A 20,692-nucleotide genomic window follows, 5' to 3' on the forward strand; every position below is an offset into this window, starting at 1 on the left:
CACCTGGCCCTGCGAGATGGGAGACTCAGCACACGCGTCACCTTGCAGGCCACCAGCTTGAGGATGGTCCCCGAGCCTTGATGGCGCCCTGTGTGCCTGCCGCTGTGGCCCGTGTGTTCCAAGCCAGGTTGCCTGGTTGAGCAGGCTGAGGTCTGTTGGTGGCATCCTCTGGCAGCCCTCACTTCTCAGTGACCCAGAGCAGAGGTCGGTCAGACCCCACGGGGGCAGTGTCTGTACTACCCTGGGGGGCTCCCAGGTCACGCTGACTCTGGGCAGTCACTGGCCACTGGGCAGAACACAATTAAGAGCCTGGCTTTAAAGGTGACCACGGAGGCACGGTCACTCGAGCTCCCAAGCCACTCTGCCCGCCATGGCCCCTGAGAGCCCCGGGTGGTGACTGAGTGCGGCAGGCGAGGCAGGGCCCACGGGGGACAACACACGTGGGGGCTCGGGGTTCAAGGTGGACGTTTCAGATGTTGTGGGCTAAATGAGGTATGATCAGGGTTAGTGTCACATGCTTCTTTGTGCTTTCCTGATGAGGCTGCTGGAGCCTTAATGTGACGGATGTGGGCCACATTTGCTTCCTAGTGGGCCGCTCTGCCCTGGAGCCCCAACCCCTGAAGCTGGCTGGGCAGGGCCCTGGAAGCTGGCCCACCAGCTCCTGGGGAGAGCGGCCTGTAATGATGTCAGCCAGCCCCCCCCAGCCCCACCCCCCTCCCCCCAACCCCCCCCCCCGCGCCCCACAGGGTCTGCTTCTGCAGATACAATCAACCTCGGATGGAAAATGGGAAAAAAATAGTGTAGGCACCGAGCACGGGCAGCGTAGGCACCCAGCACGGGCAGCGTAGGCACCCAGCACGCGCAGGCTCTTTTCTTGTCACTAGTCCCTGAACATACAGCACAGTAACCACCTCTGGCTCTGGTACCCTTGGGGTGACCTAGAGAGGGCCTCAACTCTGCAGGAGGACGTGTGTAGGTTATGTGCTGCACCCGCAGACTTGGGTGTCCATGGGGAGAACCACGGACCCGTCAGTCCCCTGAGGACCGTGAGGGAGCATGCTGCCCCAGAGCGAGCCCCCGTGGACACAGTGTCCAGGCAGCTCTGCCAAAGGTCCAATTTCCTCAAGGTTGCAGAGGGAAGGGGGGCGGCAGGCCGGCAAGCCTCCGCCAAAGTTCAGAAAGTCACAACATTTCCTCCCTCCAAGACCTCTGAGGGCTGGTCCCTTCTGGGGGACCCAAGAAACAGGTGGGGTGTCCCTGGGAGCAGCCGCTACCTGTTAGCCAGTGAGATCACTCTGTTGGTGGCGTCAGCCTCCTGCTGACACTGGATTTTCTCCGCAGTTGCTTTCTCGAAGGCTGACGTCAGGTTGCTCAAGTTGGCATTGAGTTCCTGCCAAAACAGGTGGAGAGCTCCTGGGACAGGAGGACCAGCCCCGAGGGCAAGGGCTGGCTGGAGCCCCCCAGAGCACGCGGCCCTGGCTTGCACCGGTCCGCGTCCTACTCCCAGGCCGTGCCGCCCATCTGAAGCAGGTGCGTTTCCTGCATGCTGGGGCGGGAGCCCGGGCCTGGCACACACCAGGCACCGCTTTACCCCGAGCTGCACCCCAGTCCCGAAACAGGGCCTGACGGACCGCGTGGGCAGGCGGCGTGGGGCCTCATGGGCCCACGGGGCGCTCACCGCGATCTTGTTTTTGATCCGGCTCAGCTTATCCTGCGCCTCGGCCAGCTCCGCGTTGGCCTCCTCCAGGGCCTGCCTCTTGGGCGCCACGTCGCAGTAGACCTCGTAGAAGCGCACGATGTTGATGCACCAGGAGCACAGGCCCGCGGCCGCCGTGGACTTGGAGCGGATGAACTCGGGGTCGAAGGTGGGGTTGCCTTGGTAGGGCCTGCGGGAGCAGAGGGCGCTGGGCGCTGGGCGGGGCTGGCCCGGTAGGCCCCGTGCCTGCTTCCCAACCCTGGTTCTGCAGCGCGGCCGCCCTAGCTGTGTGGGTTAGGGTTTGGGCGCGGGACGGCCACAGGAGGGGGCATTGGTTTTGTTGTTGTTGTCCCTTAGTGATTACAGAGAAAAATATGACATCGGATCTGGCCTCTGAAGTAGCTTTGGGGTGGAGAATGGAGAGAGGTGACTTGAGTCCCATATTCTAGGTGGAAAGGAAACTAGAGTGTCTCAGGTGTCACAGAGCTGATGTCATCTTAATTCTTCAACTGCCCCCACAGGTAAGAATCCTGGGGTTCCGAGAGGACCTGCTGTGTTCACCTCATTTTTCTTTCTTTCTTTCTTTCTTTTTTTTTGATACTGGGGATTGAAACCAGGGGTACTTAACCACTAAGCCACATCCCCAGTCCTCTTTATTTTTTTGAGACAGGGTCTCACTAAGTTGTTGAGGCTGGCCTTGAACTTGCGATCCTCTTGCCCCAGCCTCCCAAGGGGCTGGAATTACAGGAGTGTGCCACTGTGCCTGGCTGTTTTTCCTTCTTACACTTTAAAGTATTTCAGACTGACCCAAGGGTTTACAGCAGCTCAGCACCATCCCTCACCAGTGGGGGCTGGGAAACACTGGGGTCCCTTGGGGTCAGGGTGGCCTCTGAGGGGGCCCCTGGACAAGGAACATGGGGCATGGGGGGTAGAAAACCAGCCAGAGTGCTCACATAATGGGGCAACTTGTGAGCCTACTGTCTGAAATGATGGGTTTAAAGTGGGGTCCCAGGGCTGGGGCTGGGGTCAGTGGTAGAGCGCTTGCGTTGCATGTGGAAGACACTGGGTTTGATCCTCAGCACCACATGAAAATAAATAAAATGCTTATAATTCTAAAATATTATAAATACATAAGTCAAGTAGGGTCCCCAGGTCCTTGCGCCACCTGAGGGGGCCTCCCTCCTGACATGGCCTCAATAGGGGACAGTGGAAGGAAAGAGAGACACAGGGCACAGCCCCTGCAAGTGACCACTCTTGTGCACGTGCACCTGTGTGCACATTAGGCAGGTGTGTCTGTGCGTGAGTGTGTATGCACCTGTGTGCATGGGTAATAGGCTTCTCTGGCAGGGACGGGCCTCTGTGGGCCTGGCAGCCAGTCCCAGGGTCAGGCTGGGCCCCGGGTTTCCTGCTGAGAGCTCATCAGCCATGTGCTCTGGCCCCGGGCTGAATGGGGAGGGAGCTGCCTCCATCTGCCCCAGCTTCCTCCGGTGAGGGAGACAGGGTGGTGGGGTTCCCAAGGAGCCTGGGCCACGCTACACCCAGGACCCCTAACCCTCAGGGGTGGCCTCATCTGCCCAGGGGTCACCTGAATCTTTGGGTTCTCCCTACTCAGCTCACCCCAAGACCCTACCCCCAGATAAGCACATGCCTAGGGGCTGCTGTGCTAGGGCTAGTCTGTCCTCCAGGGGCTGCTCTGTCCCCCAGAGGCTGGCCCCCCTCCCAGGGGCTGGTCTCCGAGGGGCCGTCCCCGGGGGGGGGGGGGTGGCGTCCCTAGGTGAGGAGGAGCTGCAGGGATCTGGGACTCACTTGAACGCCTTCAGGCAGGCCTCGGGGATGTGCTCCTTGTCGAACTTCTTGAGGGAGTCCAGGAACGTGTCCACTTTGCCCATCATGATCTTCGCTGCCTTCCAGCTCTTGTCCTTGGGGATCTTGCCTCCGGGGGCGGTCAGAATCATGACGGCAGCCGTGACGTTGACCACAGCGTCCGGGGGGGACCCAAAGGACTTCAGCTCTGTCAGGTTGTTCTGCAGGGGACAGATGGGCACGGGCATCGCCACCCAGCTCGGGGCCAAGGTGTCTGTCTCCTGCGGTCCCTCACCCCCGCTTCCTTTCCACTTCCTCCCACACCTTGTTCAGAGTGTCCAGGGCCTCCTGTGCGGCCAGCAGGGCTGGCTCTGCCTTCGCCAGGTCCGTCTCACAAGCCTTCTGTTTCTCGGTGACATTCTAGGAAAAATCAGTGGGGGTCCTGCAGGGTCTGCTCCCGCAGGGGGACCGACCCTGTCTGGCTTGGAGGTCTCGGGACCACAGTGTGATCTCCCAGGACGGCCCCCTCGGAAAGTAGGGCCTCCTCGTCCAGGCCTGAGTTTGTTCACGTGCGCGTGTGCGTGTGTGTGCGCGTGTGTCTACATTTGATCGCTGGGTCAGCAGGGACCCTCTGACCTTCAGATGCCCACTAGAGACCAGAGGAGCTGGGAGAGAACAGGCTGTGAGGTCTGTGTCCTGTCCTGGATCTCAGCTAGGCCACCTGCTAGTTTCCGACCTTGGGCAGGTGACTGGCCACCCCGAAGCCTCAGTTTCCTGTCTGCCTAATAGGCTTGTGGTGGCGCTATTGACATGAGAAAGGGTCCGAGCTCCTGGCTGCCCTGCCTGGCCTCCTCCCGCCGGGGAAGCCGCCTGTCCTCCAGGGTGGACCTGCCGAGGGAGAGCCTCTGCCACGTGGAGGGAGTGGCCGCTGCTGGAAGACGACGGGAAACCCCTGCCCAGACCCGACCCTGAGGACACAAAGGCGTGTGGGGAGGGCCACAGCCACAGTGCAGGACCCCGGGGCCCTGAGGGTCTCTGCTGGAGACCCCTCGAGCCATAGAATGGTCCTTGCCCCAGCTGCTGCCAGGCCAGGGACGCTCCAGGCTCCGGGGGGCTTCTCCACATCTTCAGGAGCAGCAGGTCTGAGTACCAGGCTCCAGGGGATGTCACCCGGGAGAGCTGGCTGGGGCCAGTGGCCTCCGTCTCTCTCAGGCGCCTGGCAGTGCCACCTCAGGGGCCTGGCCTGGCTTCGAGGATCTCTAAAAGCCCTCCTCTGGGCCAGCTGCCCCTGGCAGAGCTGCCCCCGCTGTCCCCTGCATGGGCAGCTCTTTCCTTGGCCAGGTCTCAAGGCTTTCCGAGTCTGTGGTGCGGCCTGGCCCCCGGGAGGCCCCGCTGCCCTGCGGCGCCCACCTTGTTGATGATCTCCACCTTGACCTCCTCCTCGTCGGCGATGGCTTTCTCTTTGCTGACCTTCTCCGTCTCCACGCCGACCACCTGGATCAGCTTGTCTGCGTTCTCGTTCTTCAGCTTGAGCTCAGCCTCCTGAATCGCCAGCGTGGCCTTCAAGTCATCCACCTGGGGAAGGAGAGACGGGGACAGCGAGCTGGGGCTGGGCCCACACGCTGCCCTGCGTGGGTGGGCACGGGCGGCAGCCACGGGGCCTACACAGCAGTGGGTCGGTGGCTTCCGCCTCCTCCCAGGGACTCGTGGGAAGTCTCAGTTCACCAGTCGTGCCCGCGGTGTCACAGGATCAGAGGCGCGAGGCACCCTGCTTCTCCAGGCACAGCCGCGGCGACTGGGGAAAAATGTCCCCTAGGTCATGGTGTGGAGGGGCTGTGGGCGAAGGGCCCGGGTGCATTTTCCCTGGTCATGCTGGCCTTGAGACCCAGCCCCCTGGGCCGCAGGGTGGGCAGCTCTGTGGTGGGCCAGGCGCCCAACGCGAGACCTCTGCAGCCTGTGCTCTCTGCTGGACCGCACGTCTGTGCCTGGTCTCGGTCCTGCAGCACTTGGCCTGTGTGGGACTTTCCCCGGGTCGCCCGAGGCCCGCTGCCCACCTGGGAGGCTGTGCTCTGCAGCTTCATGAGGCCGTTCTCCAGCCGCTCGATCTTGGCCACCAGCTCCAGCCTCTTCCTGGCCAGCAGGTTCTGGTAGAGTTTGATCTGCTCCAGGAAGGTTTTGGGCGTGGTGTAGTTGTAGCGCCTCTCGGTCGCCAGGTACACCTTGGACATCTCGTTGACCGTGGTGTGCACGTAGGACATGAAGAGGCTGATGGAGGTCTTCACCTCCCGCTGTGGGGAGGAGGGGACAGGCTGGCACCCCCGGGCCCCATCCACATGTCCCCACTCCTGCTGGGTCCCTAGCCTTGCTCTGAGGGCCCAGGGAAGAGGGACAGCTGCTGGCCACGGCAGGTCAGCCAGGTGGGGCTTCCTGAGCTCAGGGCCTGGGGGCTGCTAGAGGCCATTCCTTGCTCCTAGGGGGCCACATCTTGGGGACTGGAGACCTGAACCTGTGCCCTCCCCGCCTCACCGAAATGCCCTCCGTTTCCTCCAGGAAGCGAGCGCTGACGGACACCAGGGCATCCTCCGGCCACTCGTGGAACCAGTTGATGGCCGTGCAGTTGACCACGGCAGGGAATTTTCTTGCTCGAATACGCAGGATGGAGCCCACGGGGGAGAAGCACAGGATCACCTAGACGTGGGACACAGGCCGTGGCTCACTGGGGTGGCAGTGCCACGGCTGTCCCGCCTTCTTCCAGCGAGCTCCTCTGGAAAGCGCCGTGGTCAGCAGGCCTCGGTGTCCACAGGCCTGGGGAGCACGTCCTGCTTCTGGGTTGGCATGGTGGCTGGGCACCACACTGAGAAGCACTCACCAGCCACGTGAGGGTGCGGGCAACCCTGACCCCTCCCTGAGCACCTCCTCCTTCTGAAGGAGGCTGGGCCAGGAAGGGCCAGGGAGTGGCCTCCACGTTGAAGGGTGAGGACTGTGAACAGGGAGCCCCGATCCCTCCTGGGTCTGTCAGAGACACAGAGCTCCTGCAGGCCCCGAAGGACAGTGGCCTTTCCCAGACGAGATGGGGACTCCGGGGGCCCCAGCTGGGGAAGGGGCCGCCCCCCTCATCCTCTGTCCCTTCTCTCAGGGGCGAGGAGGTTGGTTCCTGGACGTGCCATTGAACAGAGCTGGCTACATGCTGCTCTGACTTCCCAGCTCCCCTGAGGGGGCAGGCCTGGTCAGGAAGCCCGCAGCCTGCAGCACCTCGGGGACTCGGGCCCACAGCAGCCTCCGCTGCCGGAGGGGACCCAGAGGGGAGCTGGAGAACCTGGCTCTCTTGCCCCAAGCAGGGGAGAAGGACCACCAGCAGATGGTGCAGGCTGTGGGTGGACCCTCCGCCGCGGCCACCCTGAGTTCCCAGGCAGAGGAAGCAAAGGCCCCTCTCAGTCTACGGCCCTCCCCTCGCGGTGTTGAAGGCCGCGGCGCGCTTCTCTAGGTGGAGATGAGATACTTCCTCTGTCCCGGGTGTCTCCGCCAGCCCCCAGGAAACGAATCTCCAGCTGCAGTTCGTGAGGCTGTCCCCTCCCTGCCACCTGCACATGGCTAACAGCTTCCCGTGACCTGGGGAACAAGGACCCACCCTGGAGGGGACAGGGAGCGGGCAGCTCCTGCCCCAGGCGGGTCCTACCTTGAGCTGCTTGCGCACTTTCTCAATGAAGAACTTCCAGCACGCCTCCCGCGTGTCCATCGCGCCCAGGGACTTCACTTGCGGTCGCATGGAGGAGATGATGTTCTCCACTTCATCGTCCGCAAACAGCCCGGGGACCTCCCCGGAGGCCAGCAGGTCGTTGATCAGCACCAGGAACTGCTCCTCGGCCACCTGGGAGTCCGTCATCAGGAACACGGAGGGCACGTTCTTCACAGCAGCCTTTATGCACTGGGCGGCCAGGTCCATCTGGGCCAGGCGAGGACACGTTGGGAGACCTTGACCGGCTGGGCTAGAAGCACCTCCAGAGCCACCCAGAGCTGGACACCTCCAGAGCCACCCAGAGCTGGACACCTCCAGAGCCACCCAGAGCTGGACACCTCCAGAGCCACCCAGAGCTGGACACCCTCCAGAGCCACCCAGAGCTGGACACCCTCCAGAGCCACCCAGAGCTGGACACCCTCCAGAGCCACCCAGAGCTGGACACCCTCCAGAGCCACCCAGAGCTGGGCACCTCCAGAGCCACCCAGAGCTGGGCACCTCCAGAGCCACCCAGAGCTGGGCACCTCCAGAGCCACCCAGAGCTGGACACCCTCCAGAGCCACCCAGAGCTGGACACCCTCCAGAGCCACCCAGAGCTGGACACCCTCCAGAGCCACCCAGAGCTGGGCACCCTCCAGAGCCACCCAGAGCTGGGCACCCTCCAGAGCCACCCAGAGCTGGACACCCTCCAGAGCCACCCAGAGCTGGACACCCTCCAGAGCCACCCAGAGCTGGGCACCCTCCAGAGCCACCCAGAGCTGGGCACCCTCCAGAGCCACCCAGAGCGTCCTGGGGAGGTGCAGGGCTCTGGAGGGACCCCTAAATCCATGACAGGAACACAGCCTGCTGCTGGGACGGCCAGGTGCCCATCCATGGGCAGGGGACACACACTGCATGGTCCTTGGCAAGGAAGGACATTCTGAGACCTGTGACAACACAGTGAATCCTTAGGAGGTCATGCCAAGGGAGCTGCTGGCCCAAGCCACCCAGGACAGAATCCGCAGGTCCCTGGCACAGAGACGCAAGCAGAGGAGGCGTGGCCGAGGGGGACATGGGGTGCGGTGTAGCAGGGAGAGGGTCTGTTTCCAAATCAAAGAGTCCTGCTGGTGGACGGTGGTGAGGTGACCGTGGGCGTGACTGTGAAGCCACCAAAGGCCACCAAAGGGTGAATCATTTGTCACGGGTAGGTTACCACACACGCAAAAGGCAGGAGCCCAGCGACTCCTCACGGGGAAACCCTGGAGGGGGCCCTCAGCAGGCACACCCAGGCTGGGACTGGGGACCGGCCCTGCGACCCGTGGACGGCCCTGCGACCCGTGGACGGCCCTGAGTGGGCCACCTGCGGCCTGACCCTGCCCCGGCCCAGCAGGTGTACAGCAGACCAGCAGCTCGAGTCCAGAAGCCTCGGTGAAGAGAAAGCCCAACAGAAAGCAGGTGGCAGGGACCAACAACCTGCCATCTTTGAGAAAATCTTGCCCACTGGCCTGCGTGTGCCCACTGGTGTGAATCTTCAGGGCGTCGCCGACTTGCTAGTGGGGATGGGCCCGGGGAGCTCCACTGCTGAGCTACCTCCCCAGACCTTTTTATTTTTTGGGGCGACAGGGCCTCGCTCAGCTCTTGAGCTGCTGGGATCACAGGAGGCCGCTGCCCCAGCCTTCAGTGTTTTTTTGATAAGACCCACGGGCATCTGTGGTGTTGAACGTCCATCACAGGCACCTGAGTGACCCGTCCCCTCCTGAGGAGCGGCTCCCCTCCCTCGAGTCTCTGTTCAGAGCTCCTCTGTGGGGCAGCTGACTGGGGCCCGCTGGGGTCAAAAGCCAGCCTCGAATTCCACATCTTTGACAAGCTAAAAACTGAAAAGGCCTCCAGTAGAGGCATCTCCTTTACATAGAAAGCTGAGGCCCCCGAAGGCAGAGGGCCAGGAGGTGGGAGCTGGGGTCACCCAGACGTGGCTGTCCCAGTGCAGCCTGCGCCTCGCCTCCTGTACTCCTCACTGGGGCTTCGGCCAGCAGACCCTGCACCCCACGTGTGCCCTCTGGCTGGGCTCCGACCAGCTCCATGTAGGCCACCGGGCCAGCGCCTGCCCCTGGCACGAGGGCAGGGGGATGGAGTCTGGCTCAGAGCAGTCCCGGGTCTCTTCTTGAGCACATCAACCATCCGCTCTGGACTGACCGTGTTTGCTGGGGCTCCCTGGGGGAGCAGGCCTGTTCCCACTGGGGCGACACCCCTGGGTTACCCCGTGAAGGGCCCAGCTCAGACCTCTGGCCTTCACTACTTGTTCAGAGCCACAGTTTAGTCGAATGACGCCTGGCTTTTTGCTAGAGGGAATGGTTGAAAGGTGACCCTGCTCTGGGATTAGGGCGGATCCTGGGGGGGGGGCGGAATAGGGCGGCTCCGGGATTAGGGCGGATCCTGCTGGGATTAGGGCAGATCCTGCTGCCTCGGGCGCCCACTACTTTGGAGTTCCCTTTGAGTTCTAGCGCCCACTACTTTGGAGTTCCCTTTGAGTTCTAGCGGGGTTGGGGGGGGGTGCGTGGAGCCCGGTGGAGGGAGTGCGTTCCCGGGAAGTGTGTGTGGAGGGCCGGTGAGAGTTCGGGAATAAAGAGCTGCTGTTTGAACCTACAAGGCTTTTTGGCGGCTTGGTTATTTGTGCCCAGCCAGACTGCGGCATTTACTTCCAAGGAGGACGGGTGACACTCCGAGGGCAGCCGGCTGCCAAGTGACCCTCACCTTGAGGTCCGGGATGCCATAGCCCTTCTTGAGGGTGATCTGGAACACGTCCAGGGCGCTGATGTAGGCTGCCAAGCGCGAGAGGCTCTGCTTCCCGCTGCCGCCCACCCCCACCAGCAGCGCGTTGCCGCGGGGCGACTCCAGGATGCGGTTGATCTTGCAGACGTGCGCCACGGCGTCTTCAAACAGCACCTGTGGAGGGGACCAGGCTCACGGAGGGTCGGCCTGGCACGCAGACCCTCACGCAGACCCCTGGGCGGCAGGTGCCACGCTGGGGTGCCCACTGGGAGTCACGCAGCCTGTGGGACGCCCCTCAGACGTTCACGGCTGCGCCCCCCTCAGCTGTGGGTTCACTTTGCCACGATATCACGTGGAAAGTTCCAGAAATAATCAATTAATGTTTTAAATAACTTTCATTACAGTATATGGTCACAGTGATTCTATTTTGTTGTTAGTTATTATTATTAATCTCTTACTGTGCCTAATTTATTGTTTTCTGGGGCTGGGGATGGAACCCAGGGTGCTTCACCACTGAGCTACACCCCAGCCCTGTTTATCTCTATTTTGGGACAGAGTGTCCTTGACCTGCCCTCCTCCTGCCTCAGCAGGAGGCAGCTGGGATTCCAGGGGTGCCACCGCTCCCAGCTCTGGCTCACACACGAGGCCTTGTCATCAGCACGTGGGGGAAACCGGGGCGCACACAGGGACTGGCGCTCTCTGCGGTCTCAGGCAGCCTCGGGCTCATGGCACCTGTGCATGGGGGCGCTGCTGTGTGGAGACAGGAAAGCCAGTCTCTGCCCTGCGTCCCTGGCTTGTGCCAACAGCCCTGGCACCACTCACCAAGTTCATGACGGCGTTGACTTCGTTGTAGCTGTCCAGGACGTCCACCAGCAGCTTGTTCAGCTGAGCCACGTCGGTCACGTTGAAGTACTTGGGGTCACCAATCCCTTGGACAAAGTGGCAGAAGATATTGGGTTTGGCAAACATGTGCTCCTCACCGAGTTCCTGGAAACCAGAGACCAGATACTTCCGTTTCTGCCTCCGCGGCACGGGTATGAACTGGTGTCCTGAGGACTTTGCTAAGGTGGCCTAGAGGCTTTAGGATGCCAGGGACCCAGACCATGGCTGCCCTGGCCCTGCAAACCATGGGCATCCCTGGTGGGGTGCTCCAATCCCCCATTCGTGGAAGGAATGGACGGTCCTAAGAAGCTGCCCCAGGGAGTGACCTTGGCCAGATGATACCGCTGTGTTGTGTGTGCGAGTGTGTAACAGCACTTCCGTCAGTGTGCACAACTAGGGTGCACCCATGAAAACCGGGGGTCCACGTGGACACGGTGCAGGGCACGCGGAACGAGGCCAGGGGGGATGGAGGGTGCCCTTCCACCCCAAGTGGTCAGCTCCTTCTCACTTGGGCCCACTGTCACATGACGGAGTCATCCTGTGGGACCACCCCGTGGCCATCCCCACCCTAGGGGCCCTTCCCAGAGGACTGCAGTCCCCACTGGCCACAGGCACTCCCTGTCCCTCTTGGAGCCTCCCTGGGCTCAGCAGAGGGAGCTGGTGGCTTGACTTACATCAAAGAACTTCTTGGTGGAGGCCACCGTGACCCTGTGCAGCGTTTCCTGGTCTTTCTCGTCCACCATTTTGTCCCCATACACTCGCTCAGCCTCATGCAGCCAAAGGCGGACAAGGTCCAGGGGGACCTTCAGGATCTCTGCTGTGGAGAACAAGAGTCCCTGCCCCACAGCAGGGCGGTCAGCCTCTTCTGCTGCCTTGGGAAGGGAGACCTCGTGCTGGACACAGGTGGGCTGTCAGCGTGGCTGCTTCCCGGAGGACGTGCTGAGCTACAGCACAGCTTCTCCCCGGCCCAGGGAAGCAACCTGCCCCTGAGGCCATGTACATCCCGGCCAGCGTGGGTCTGGCCCCTGAAGATGAGGGAGTCTCCTCACCGTCAGGTCAGGGGCTCATTCTCCAGTGGGTGCATGATTGACAAGGAGCCAGATTATCAAAGGCACAGTGTTTGGGTCCAGTCCTGGATCAGCCACGTATTGGCCAAGTGGCCTCCAGCAAGCTCAGCGAGGGCTACTCACCAGGCACCCTCTGGGCCCTGGAGCTACAGTGATGGCAGACAGACCCTGTGTTTGTAAAGCTTATGATCTAGAGAAGACACAGAGGCAGGTGAACTAAATAACAAGGGAGTGACCTGTCACAGTGTGTGCTGGGAATGTCATAGGAGGGCAAGGAGGTGGAGGTGTGGGTCGCAGCGAGCTGGCACAGCGCAAGGAGACAGGCAGGACTTAGCCTCCTTGAGCCTCAGAGGCCCCTCCGTAAACCAGGAATAAGAATCCCAGCTTTGCGTGTTGCTTGGAGAGAAAATGGAGTGTAAGTGACCAGACCTAATGCCTGACTCAGACCAAGCAGCCAATAAATGAGAAGGAACATGATCACCACCATCACCACCATCATCATCCTCATCACTACCATTGTCACCATCACCACCATCCTCACCGTCACCATCATTGTCACCATCACCACCACAATCACTACCGTCCTCATTGTCACCATCACCACCACCATCCTCACTGTCACCATCACCACCACCATCACCACCATCCTCACTGTCACCATCACCACCACCATCACTATTGTCACCGTCATCACCATCACAATCATTATCACCACAACCCTCACTGTCACCATCACCACCACCATCACTACATCCTCATTGTCACCATCAGCACCACCATCACCACCATCCTCATTGTCGCCATCACGATTATTATTACCACCATCCTTACTATCACCATCATTGTCACCATCACTACCACCCTCATTGTCACCATCACCACCACCATCACCACCATATCAGCATCAGCACCATCATTACCATCACTATCATCACCATCATCAAACCAGTCACTGTCCCCACCATCACCGTCACCGTCACCATCACCATCATCAATCTGCACTCCCTTTGCCTTCTCTCCTGAGAGAGGCAGAGGAAGAGAGCACCAGGGGTCCATGACGTGACCAGTACCTGGAAGATGTTGGAGAGGTCCCTGAGGTTGAAGACATAATGGAACTTGATGGCCGTGGGAAGAAACGTCGAGGTCACTTTCTGATGCAAGGCTGTTAGGGGAAAAGACATGGCTTGTGACGTGCGCCTCGAGGCCTCGGGGAGCACAGAGCTTAACGTTTCTCCAGCAAGTGGACCATGAAATGGTGGCAATTGAAGTGAGGAAGCTGCAAAGCTCCCTGAGGAGCGGGGCAGCCTGCTGCTGCTGTGCTGGCTCGTGGCCCCGTCCTGGACTTCAGTGCTCCGCGTCCCCTGAAGCACTTTAGTCACGTACCTCCTGCTGCAAACATTCACCTGGGGAAATATGAGGAACCGCCAGCCGCACCCAGCAGTGAGGGCAGGAGCTGGCAGCTTACCCAGGGCTGCAGCCACCAGCTGGCCGCTCATCCTCTGGACCACCATGGAGGCCGAGCGGTAGGACAGGTGCTGCATCAGGATTGTGCTGTAGATGGTCATGAGGGCGTCTTGGCCAGGGAAGCTCACGGCGAACACGCAGAAGTGGCGCTGTCCCGGGAGAACCAGGGTCTTCTGTCAGGCAGCTCTAGGGGACCAGCTGGTGGCCAGGGCCACCTTCTTGGGAGAGGAGACCCGTCCTCACTGTCTAACATCACCTAACTCTGGGACATGGTCAGGATGGACAGTTTCCCTCCTTGTGCCTTGCAGGTGAGGTCACATTAACGACTGATTGGACATGAAGCAGCCACACTCACGTCCTGCTGTCGAGAAGCATTTGTGGGGGCAGAGATGTGGCTCAGAGGGGGCCCGGGTCTGTAGCTCAGGTCTCCACATGCCTCCATTATTTAGGGGTGAGAGCTGTCTGAGCAGGATTGCAGACAGGATGCTGGGTGTCCTACTAAATCCAAGCTTTAGATATGCCACAAATACAAAGGTCTTTTTTAGTTTAAGTATGTCTCATGCACTATTTGGGACATATTTATACGAGAAAGGGCATCTGTGGCCTGGCTGGAATTCAGACTTCACTGGGTGTCTGCATGTTTACTTGCTAATTATGGCAGCGCTAGGGGGTCCTAAGGAGGGCTGGCTGGTCGCTTGTCCTCCAGCCTCCCTCAGTCTCCTGACATTCTGAAAGGCTAGGGAGCCCCCGAGAACACCCCGAACCAATGCTTTTATTCTCAAGCAAGCCTCAGACCCCAGGCCGCTGCCGAGATGAGTTTGGTTCCTGCTCACCTGCAGTCTTGGGTCAATGGTGAAGGATCCAGCGGTGGGGTTCATGCAAGCCACGTACTGACAGTTATGGACATCCTTCAGGGTCAGCTTCTGCCTGTCGTACCTGGGCCAGGGAGACCAGCATGACCACCCGGCCCCCAGGACTGCCGTGAATGTGGTTGAAGAAAGAATCTCAGTAATACCAACTGGATGACAAACAGCCAAGTTTACTTCTTGCTTTCAAGGGAAAAAAAATAATATTTTTTCATACTGGGGATTAAATTCAGGGGTGTGCTACCACCGAGACACCCCCCCCCCCAACCGTTTTGATTTCTTATTTGGAGGCTGGTTCTCAGTAGGTTGCCCAGGCTGGCCTTGAACTTGCAATCCTCCTGCCTCAGCCTCCTGAATTGCTGGGATTCAGGAGTGCACCATGGTGCCCGGCAAGGGCCTTGACATTCTTATCTGCGCAGTGGGTCCCTGTGGGGACTGCGAGAGTGAGTGCATGAAAGGACACGGGGGCAGGCCCCTGGGACACAGCCGTGAGTGATAAGTGCTTCCTGCCCGTGGACATTTTGGTTCCTGACAGCATTGCTGCCCAGCGCTCTCCTTACCCCCGGCTCTGACGGGTGTGTTCCGGGGCCAGCCCGGGCGGTCTTCCCCATCCCTCTAACTTTTCCCTCTCCTCCATCATTCATTCCTTTCTGGGGTGGGGGTGCTGCCTCGTGCTGACCTACAGGAAGCCCCTGTGGATCTGAGGTGGACCCTCTGAGCCATTTCCTCCTGTCTCGTTGGCCATCCCGTTTCTTCATGCTCTTCCTTGTTGAAGGAGCTTCCTCGATTTGGATGTCAATCACAGCATTCACATTCCACCCCGGGGCTCTGCCTGAGCCTTCCCTGCCCCCCTTCCTAGGGTCCCAGAGGTGTGTTCTTCCCGCCAGGGGGGTCTGCACTCCCTGTTGTCCCTGAGTGTCTTTTCCTGCTGCCTCCCGACACACCCACCCTGTCACCATGGAGCCACCTGGACCTGAAACTCCAGAGGAATCTTGTCAACCAAGCCTGACTCCCGCCCCCCAGGGTTCTTCAGGTTAAACTCCAGGGAGGTGTGGACCCAGGCGTGGCCCATGCGCAGCCGCCTGGGCCCTCCTGGAGAACACCATAATCTCAGCAGTTTCCTGGAGTGCTTGACCTTGTGGAGCCCCTTCAAGGGCTTTGAAGGGGCCTGGAGCCGGGAGGGCTGAGCCCTCATCAGCCTCATGGTGACCCCCCGAAAGCCTGCTGGCCCCATCGTTCCTCCGACTCTCCACTCCTGTCTTGGTGCCCTCACATTCCCCACCGACACCACCTTCTGTTTGTCAGAGATGTTGTGCTCAGGGTCCACGTGGGGCGGCCACCTGGGTGGCTGTGTTGGCTCCCCAGGGCGCCATCCCTCTTACTCCCCTTGGCCACACAGGCCAGCCTGCAGCACCCACGGTCTGGGGCATCCTGCCGCTCCTCCAGCGGGTGCTCTGAGAGCCACTGCTGCTCTGTGGGGAAGGCAACCCTGGAATTGGCCCTGACACTCGGGAGTGCAGGGACGGGAGCCGGCAGCCCAAGCCCTCTGCGGGCTCCTGGGCTCCTTTGGCACCTGGGCACGGCCTGGGCCACTTGCCCATCTTGAGAGATAAGATGAACTGAATGTACGGATCTTTCCAAATCGCCACCTAAGCATTCGTGCTCTGTCCAGTCTGCCCCAAGGTCCTGGGGACCCCTCTGTGGCTTTGTCACTGCACCGTACCCCTCGCCTTCCATGCCCCTTGGCTGGGGAGGGCCCTCTGCCTGTGCCCAGGCTCACAGAGTCCCCCATAGGAGGCCTGTAGCCCCGCCCTCTGTCACTTGGGCCCGCCCCCTGTACCCTTGGCTCCGCCCCTTGGCCCCGCCCCACAGCCCCCTTACCAATGCCCGTGGTCCATGTGCTGCCGGATGAGGGTGTGCGGAGCCACTGTCCCATACTTGTCCACCTCAGGCATGTTCATGTCGTCAATGAAGTAGATCAGCTTCTTGGTGCCTGGTGGCCCATAGTTCCTCCCCGATTTCTTCTCCAGCGGCTTCTCGAGCACACCTGGGGTGGGCAGAGGGTCGACCACTGCCCCAGGCCTGGGCCCTACCCACTTCCCAGAGGAAACGGGGTGGGAGCTGGCTAGGGTCATGATCGCTGAGTGCAGCTGCCCAGGGAGTGGCCCTCAGGGGCCTGAGGGAGGCGGGCAGGGGTCTGCCGTGCAGCCTCGGCTCCCCCAGTCCCAGAGCAGACAGAACCCTGGGAGGCTGGAGTGGCAGGAAGCTGGAGCCACCCCCTGGGACTGGCCCGGGTGCTCCCAGGGGGACCGGTAGCCTTCCCCTTGACCCCATGCTTGCAGGGAGGTGGGACAGGACACGGGGGGGCAGCATGCAGAGTGCGCCCAGCGGGCACCTCACCCTGCAGCATAGCGGAGGTGGTGTAGAAGTTGAAGGGCACCGACTGCACCAGGTACTCGTCTGTGCTCAGCCTCTCCAGCTTGTCGCCCATCAGCACCGACTTCCCTGTGCCCGCGTTCCCCACCAGCATCACGGGCCAGGACTTCTCCATGAGCAGGTCCAAGAAGTAGCGGATGCGGATGGTTTCCGTGGTGTGGACCAGAGAGGCCTGGGGCAGAGAGGCCCAAGAACAGGAGGGAGAGGAACAGAGCACAGGGGATTGGGAGCCTGCCTCAGACAACAAACCCAGCCAGTTCTACCTCTCACTAGCCTGCAGATCTCAACAGTCTTCTTTCTTTGGTACTAGGGATTGAGCCCAGGGCACTTGACCACTGAGCCACATTCTCAGCTCTCTTTTTCTTTTGAGACAGGGTCTTGCTAAGTTGCTTAGGGCCTCGCTAGGTGGCTGAGGTTGGCTTGGAACTTGTAATCCTCCTGCCTCAGCCTCCCAAGTGGCTGGGATCACAGTAGGGCACCCGGCTCTCAGACCTCTGAACTCCCTGTATCACTTAAACAGGGCTACTGGGGAAAACTGGTTGCATTTGGACGGGCTGCCTGGGCATGTGTGGGGAGGGTCTGGGCGCCCTGCTCTCGGCCTCTGCGTGGGGTTACCTGCAGCGGGATGTCGGGATCCAGCTCAAAGGCAGGCACTTTGTCTGTCCACGGCAGGAACTTTTTAGTATCAGGATCAATGTAGTAGTCAAAAATTGTTCCCTGAGAGGGTAACTTGATGGTTTTAAACTCATTGATCCACCACTTGCTGAACTCGAGTCGGTAATCTATAAGCTGTTAAAAACCAAAAGCGCAAAAAAGAAAAAAGAAAGGTCCAGCTAAGAGGGGGACTGGCCCTGGCTCGGGCAGCGGGGTCCCCGCACGCCCCTCACCTGGTCCTGGAACATGGCCCCCCCGAAGGCCCAGAAGCAGGCGAAGACGAAGTACAGCTCGTAGAGCTCCTTGGGGGAGTCGGGCGGCGCGTTCTTCTCGGTGAGCAGGCACTCCAGCAGGTAGAGGATCGTCTGGATGATGGTGATCTCGGGCACCGGCGTGATCCTCTTGAAGCCAAAGCGCAGCTTGTCCAGGCACGTGGGCAGGTACTTGTCGAAGAGGATGGTCAGGTTGGCCTTCTCCGACTGCACCCGGCGCCTCTCGATCCAGCTGCTCACCACCCTGCGGAGACGGGCGGCCTGGGTGTCAGCAGCTACTGCCCGGGGCCCACCGGGCGGCCTCCCTGTGGGAAACGCACCACACCCTCCGTGGGGTTCTGTTGGGGTGGCCACAGTCAGGGCCGTGACAGTGTGTGGCCATGGGTCTAGTCGGGGAACCACCGAGGCTGCTGCACACCCTGAGGGGGCCTGAGGGGATGCTAGGCCAGGGGTCAGTGCTCTCCTCGGACTGCTGGCTGGGCGTGCTCAGTAAGCCCTTAACAACCGGGAACACACGAAGATGGTACCGAGGGCTGGACAGAGATGGGAGAAAGATGCCATGACATCCCTGCAGGGGACGGAGGAGTGGGGATGGGAAGGGAGAGAGAGGCGGGGCGGGTGTGTGTGGGGGGACAGCAGGGACAGCTCATCATGGTGTTTGAACTTCCAGATCCAGTCATGCCTGAAGCGTGCGCTTGGAGACCTGGGCATGTGGCTCTGTGTTTGGCTGCAGTTAGTTCAGAGTCCCCTGGGGAACCAGCGGGTGTCCTGGTACACAGTCCCTCCCTGCCTCAGTGGCGAGGGGTTTGGGTGCTGCAGTCTGCCTGCCTGCGCTTGAACCGGTGGGACTGTGGCCAGCTGCAGCCCGAGGCAAGCTTCTCCAGGGCCTGGGTCCAGCTTCTCATCTGTGAGCGGGCAAAGCTCACACCACCCCCTCTGCGAGGATGCGAGGATGCGTGGGCTGGTCTTTTAACACAGAAGGGAGACTGCTCCGTGCTAAGTGCCAAATAAGTGTCTGCTAAGAGCGTAAATAGCTTCGGGCTCCCTGAGGTCCATGAGCTCAGCCGGTGCGTCATTTCCAGGATGGTGCCCAGGGCATAAGCAGGAAGCTCACATTACAGAGGGCATTGCTGCCCTCCGCAGCCCGCACCGTGTGCCTGTCCGTGGTGCGCTCCCGTCCTAGCTGCTCCCTGTCTCCCTGCACCTCGGCCAGACCCGGAACAGAGAGCTGGAACCTTCGCCCGCTGCACCTGGGTACCCAGGGCAGCAAGGCAGACATGCACAGGGCTGTGTCCCCAAGCCCAAGGTGTCCCCCTGCATTCCTCGTCCAGGTGTCCTCGTGGGGGACACTGCAGCTGCACAGGGCGGCTTCTGCTTCCTGGCTGAGGGTGCCCGTCACACCGAGTGCTGTTAGTGCTGCTGGTGTGCACACTTGCTTGGGTTCTTGGGGCAGGCCCAGACGGACGTGTGAGCTCGGCTCCCCCTCTCAGCTGGGTCCAGGCGCTTCCTGTCTTGCCCCGGGAGCTGCTGGGGCATGCCAGGCCCTGTGGCCAGGCAGCTCCTGGCCTGGAGTCCTGCCTCCCCCGCAGCAGTCTGGGAGGGCTGCCGCAGCCGTCTGGCCCCGTGCCTGCTCCTCGCCCTCCTCAGGGCTCTCCTCCAGCAAGACCGGCTGCTGCCCTGTGCCCTCGGGTCCACTTCTGCCCACGCTGACTCCACTGTCTTCCCTGCCCCCGCCGTCCTGTTGTACCCCTGCCACCTCCTGGTCTCAGCAGCTCCTGCCTCATCATGGTCCTGATGCCCTGTCCACCCTGAGAACTCAAATGTGCCACAGGGACAGAATGGCAGTCCCTCCAAGGACACATCCACCAAACCTCAAGCCGTGAGCTCGCGTGGTCATCCAGGATTGGGTTGGGCCCCAGACCCAGCACCTGTGTCCTGGTGAGGAGGAGAGTGGGCACAGACACTGGAGAGGGCGTGGAGGCCCAGGCAGGGGTAGAGTGACGATGTCTAAAGCCAAGGATGCCCAGGGCTGCGGTGGCCCTGGGGGCGGGAAGAGCGGCTGGGCAGAGCTCCCCAGAGCCGGGGAGGAGCCAGGTCTGCCTGCACCTTGCTCTGGGGCTGGCGGCACTGGGAGGGTGTGTACCTGGGGTGGCAGCAGCCAGTTTGTGGCCCAGTGACGGCAGCCCCAGGACACTCCTGGACAGGTTGGCACCACGGTGCCTCTCACTCGAGTCCTGCCCTGACAGGGCCACTCTGCTCCCCATCTCCTGGAGCCCTGGCCTCACCCAGCTGCTTCCCCGCAGTGGGTGGGGGAGGCGCCCGGGCTCCATCTCCCTCTGTCTCCCCCGGGGGTGTGTGTCTGGGTGCTCCTGTGCCTGCTCCCCGTGCCCGGCTCGGCTCTCACTGTGACAACGCTCCTCCCAACTCAGCCCCAGGCCTCCTCTCCAGAGAGCCTCCCTCCAGTGCCCCTACCAGTCCCCCAGCCCCTTCCTGCTGCAAGGTGTTCCTGGAGTTATGGGGCCGTTCCTGGTCATTGAATCCTGGACAACCTTCCTGTCCTCAGTCCCACGTCCCTGGACACGCTCCTGTTGACCTCCTCCCTTAGTCTTCCTCCCTGGTGTGTGTCCTTTCTCAGGACCATGCCTGGACTCCTGTGCTCCCCAGCGCAGGCCGTGTTCCCCCGAGAGGGAGCGTCCCTTGCCCAGTCCTCATCTCTCCCAGGGAGTCCAGGTCCCCGGCGTGGCACAGGCGAGGGTCCAACATGGGGTGCGTGGGGGGGGCGGATGGAGGACTGAAGGGCCACTTCCAGCCAAGGCGCCGCTCCTGAGCCTCTGGTTCCGGAACACACCCTGGGTCATTGCTCCGAGCTGTCACTTCTGGGTCCCTGAAATTCCACTGCTCTGCCCATCACTGGCCACATGTCCAAGCGGTAAGTTATGCCCCTCGACCAACACTGAGTCCTCAGTTTTTCACGATTTCAAGCATTTCTTAAATCTGTGTCTTCCTCTCCCCTCCCGGCCACCCATCGTCCATCGGCATGGCCACTCTCTTCTCCAGGTCACAATGGC

The 20,692-nt window shown here is 61.2% G+C and overlaps 1 protein-coding gene across 1 annotated transcript in view; it reads right to left on the minus strand.

Annotated features, from left to right (window-relative positions):
- The window catches only part of Dnah17 (dynein axonemal heavy chain 17), a 95,356-nt gene that overhangs the window by 22,367 nt on the left and 52,297 nt on the right, over positions 1 to 20,692 (minus strand). Inside the window, exons 44-61 of the mRNA XM_026408392.2 lie at positions 17,586 to 17,868; positions 17,314 to 17,487; positions 16,663 to 16,870; positions 16,144 to 16,309; positions 14,230 to 14,332; positions 13,398 to 13,545; positions 13,003 to 13,094; positions 11,540 to 11,701; positions 10,806 to 10,970; positions 9,966 to 10,157; positions 7,176 to 7,442; positions 6,026 to 6,187; positions 5,554 to 5,787; positions 4,910 to 5,074; positions 3,824 to 3,919; positions 3,503 to 3,720; positions 1,679 to 1,886; positions 1,275 to 1,390 (exon numbers count right to left, since the gene is read on the minus strand). Of these exons, the coding sequence (XP_026264177.2) occupies positions 1,275 to 1,390; positions 1,679 to 1,886; positions 3,503 to 3,720; positions 3,824 to 3,919; positions 4,910 to 5,074; positions 5,554 to 5,787; positions 6,026 to 6,187; positions 7,176 to 7,442; positions 9,966 to 10,157; positions 10,806 to 10,970; positions 11,540 to 11,701; positions 13,003 to 13,094; positions 13,398 to 13,545; positions 14,230 to 14,332; positions 16,144 to 16,309; positions 16,663 to 16,870; positions 17,314 to 17,487; positions 17,586 to 17,868 (3,159 nt within the window). The remainder of the gene's footprint in view (positions 1 to 1,274; positions 1,391 to 1,678; positions 1,887 to 3,502; positions 3,721 to 3,823; positions 3,920 to 4,909; positions 5,075 to 5,553; positions 5,788 to 6,025; positions 6,188 to 7,175; positions 7,443 to 9,965; positions 10,158 to 10,805; positions 10,971 to 11,539; positions 11,702 to 13,002; positions 13,095 to 13,397; positions 13,546 to 14,229; positions 14,333 to 16,143; positions 16,310 to 16,662; positions 16,871 to 17,313; positions 17,488 to 17,585; positions 17,869 to 20,692) is intronic.

Source organism: Urocitellus parryii, chromosome 7 (genome assembly GCF_045843805.1).
Source record: "Urocitellus parryii isolate mUroPar1 chromosome 7, mUroPar1.hap1, whole genome shotgun sequence".
Taxonomy (NCBI): domain Eukaryota; kingdom Metazoa; phylum Chordata; class Mammalia; order Rodentia; family Sciuridae; genus Urocitellus; species Urocitellus parryii.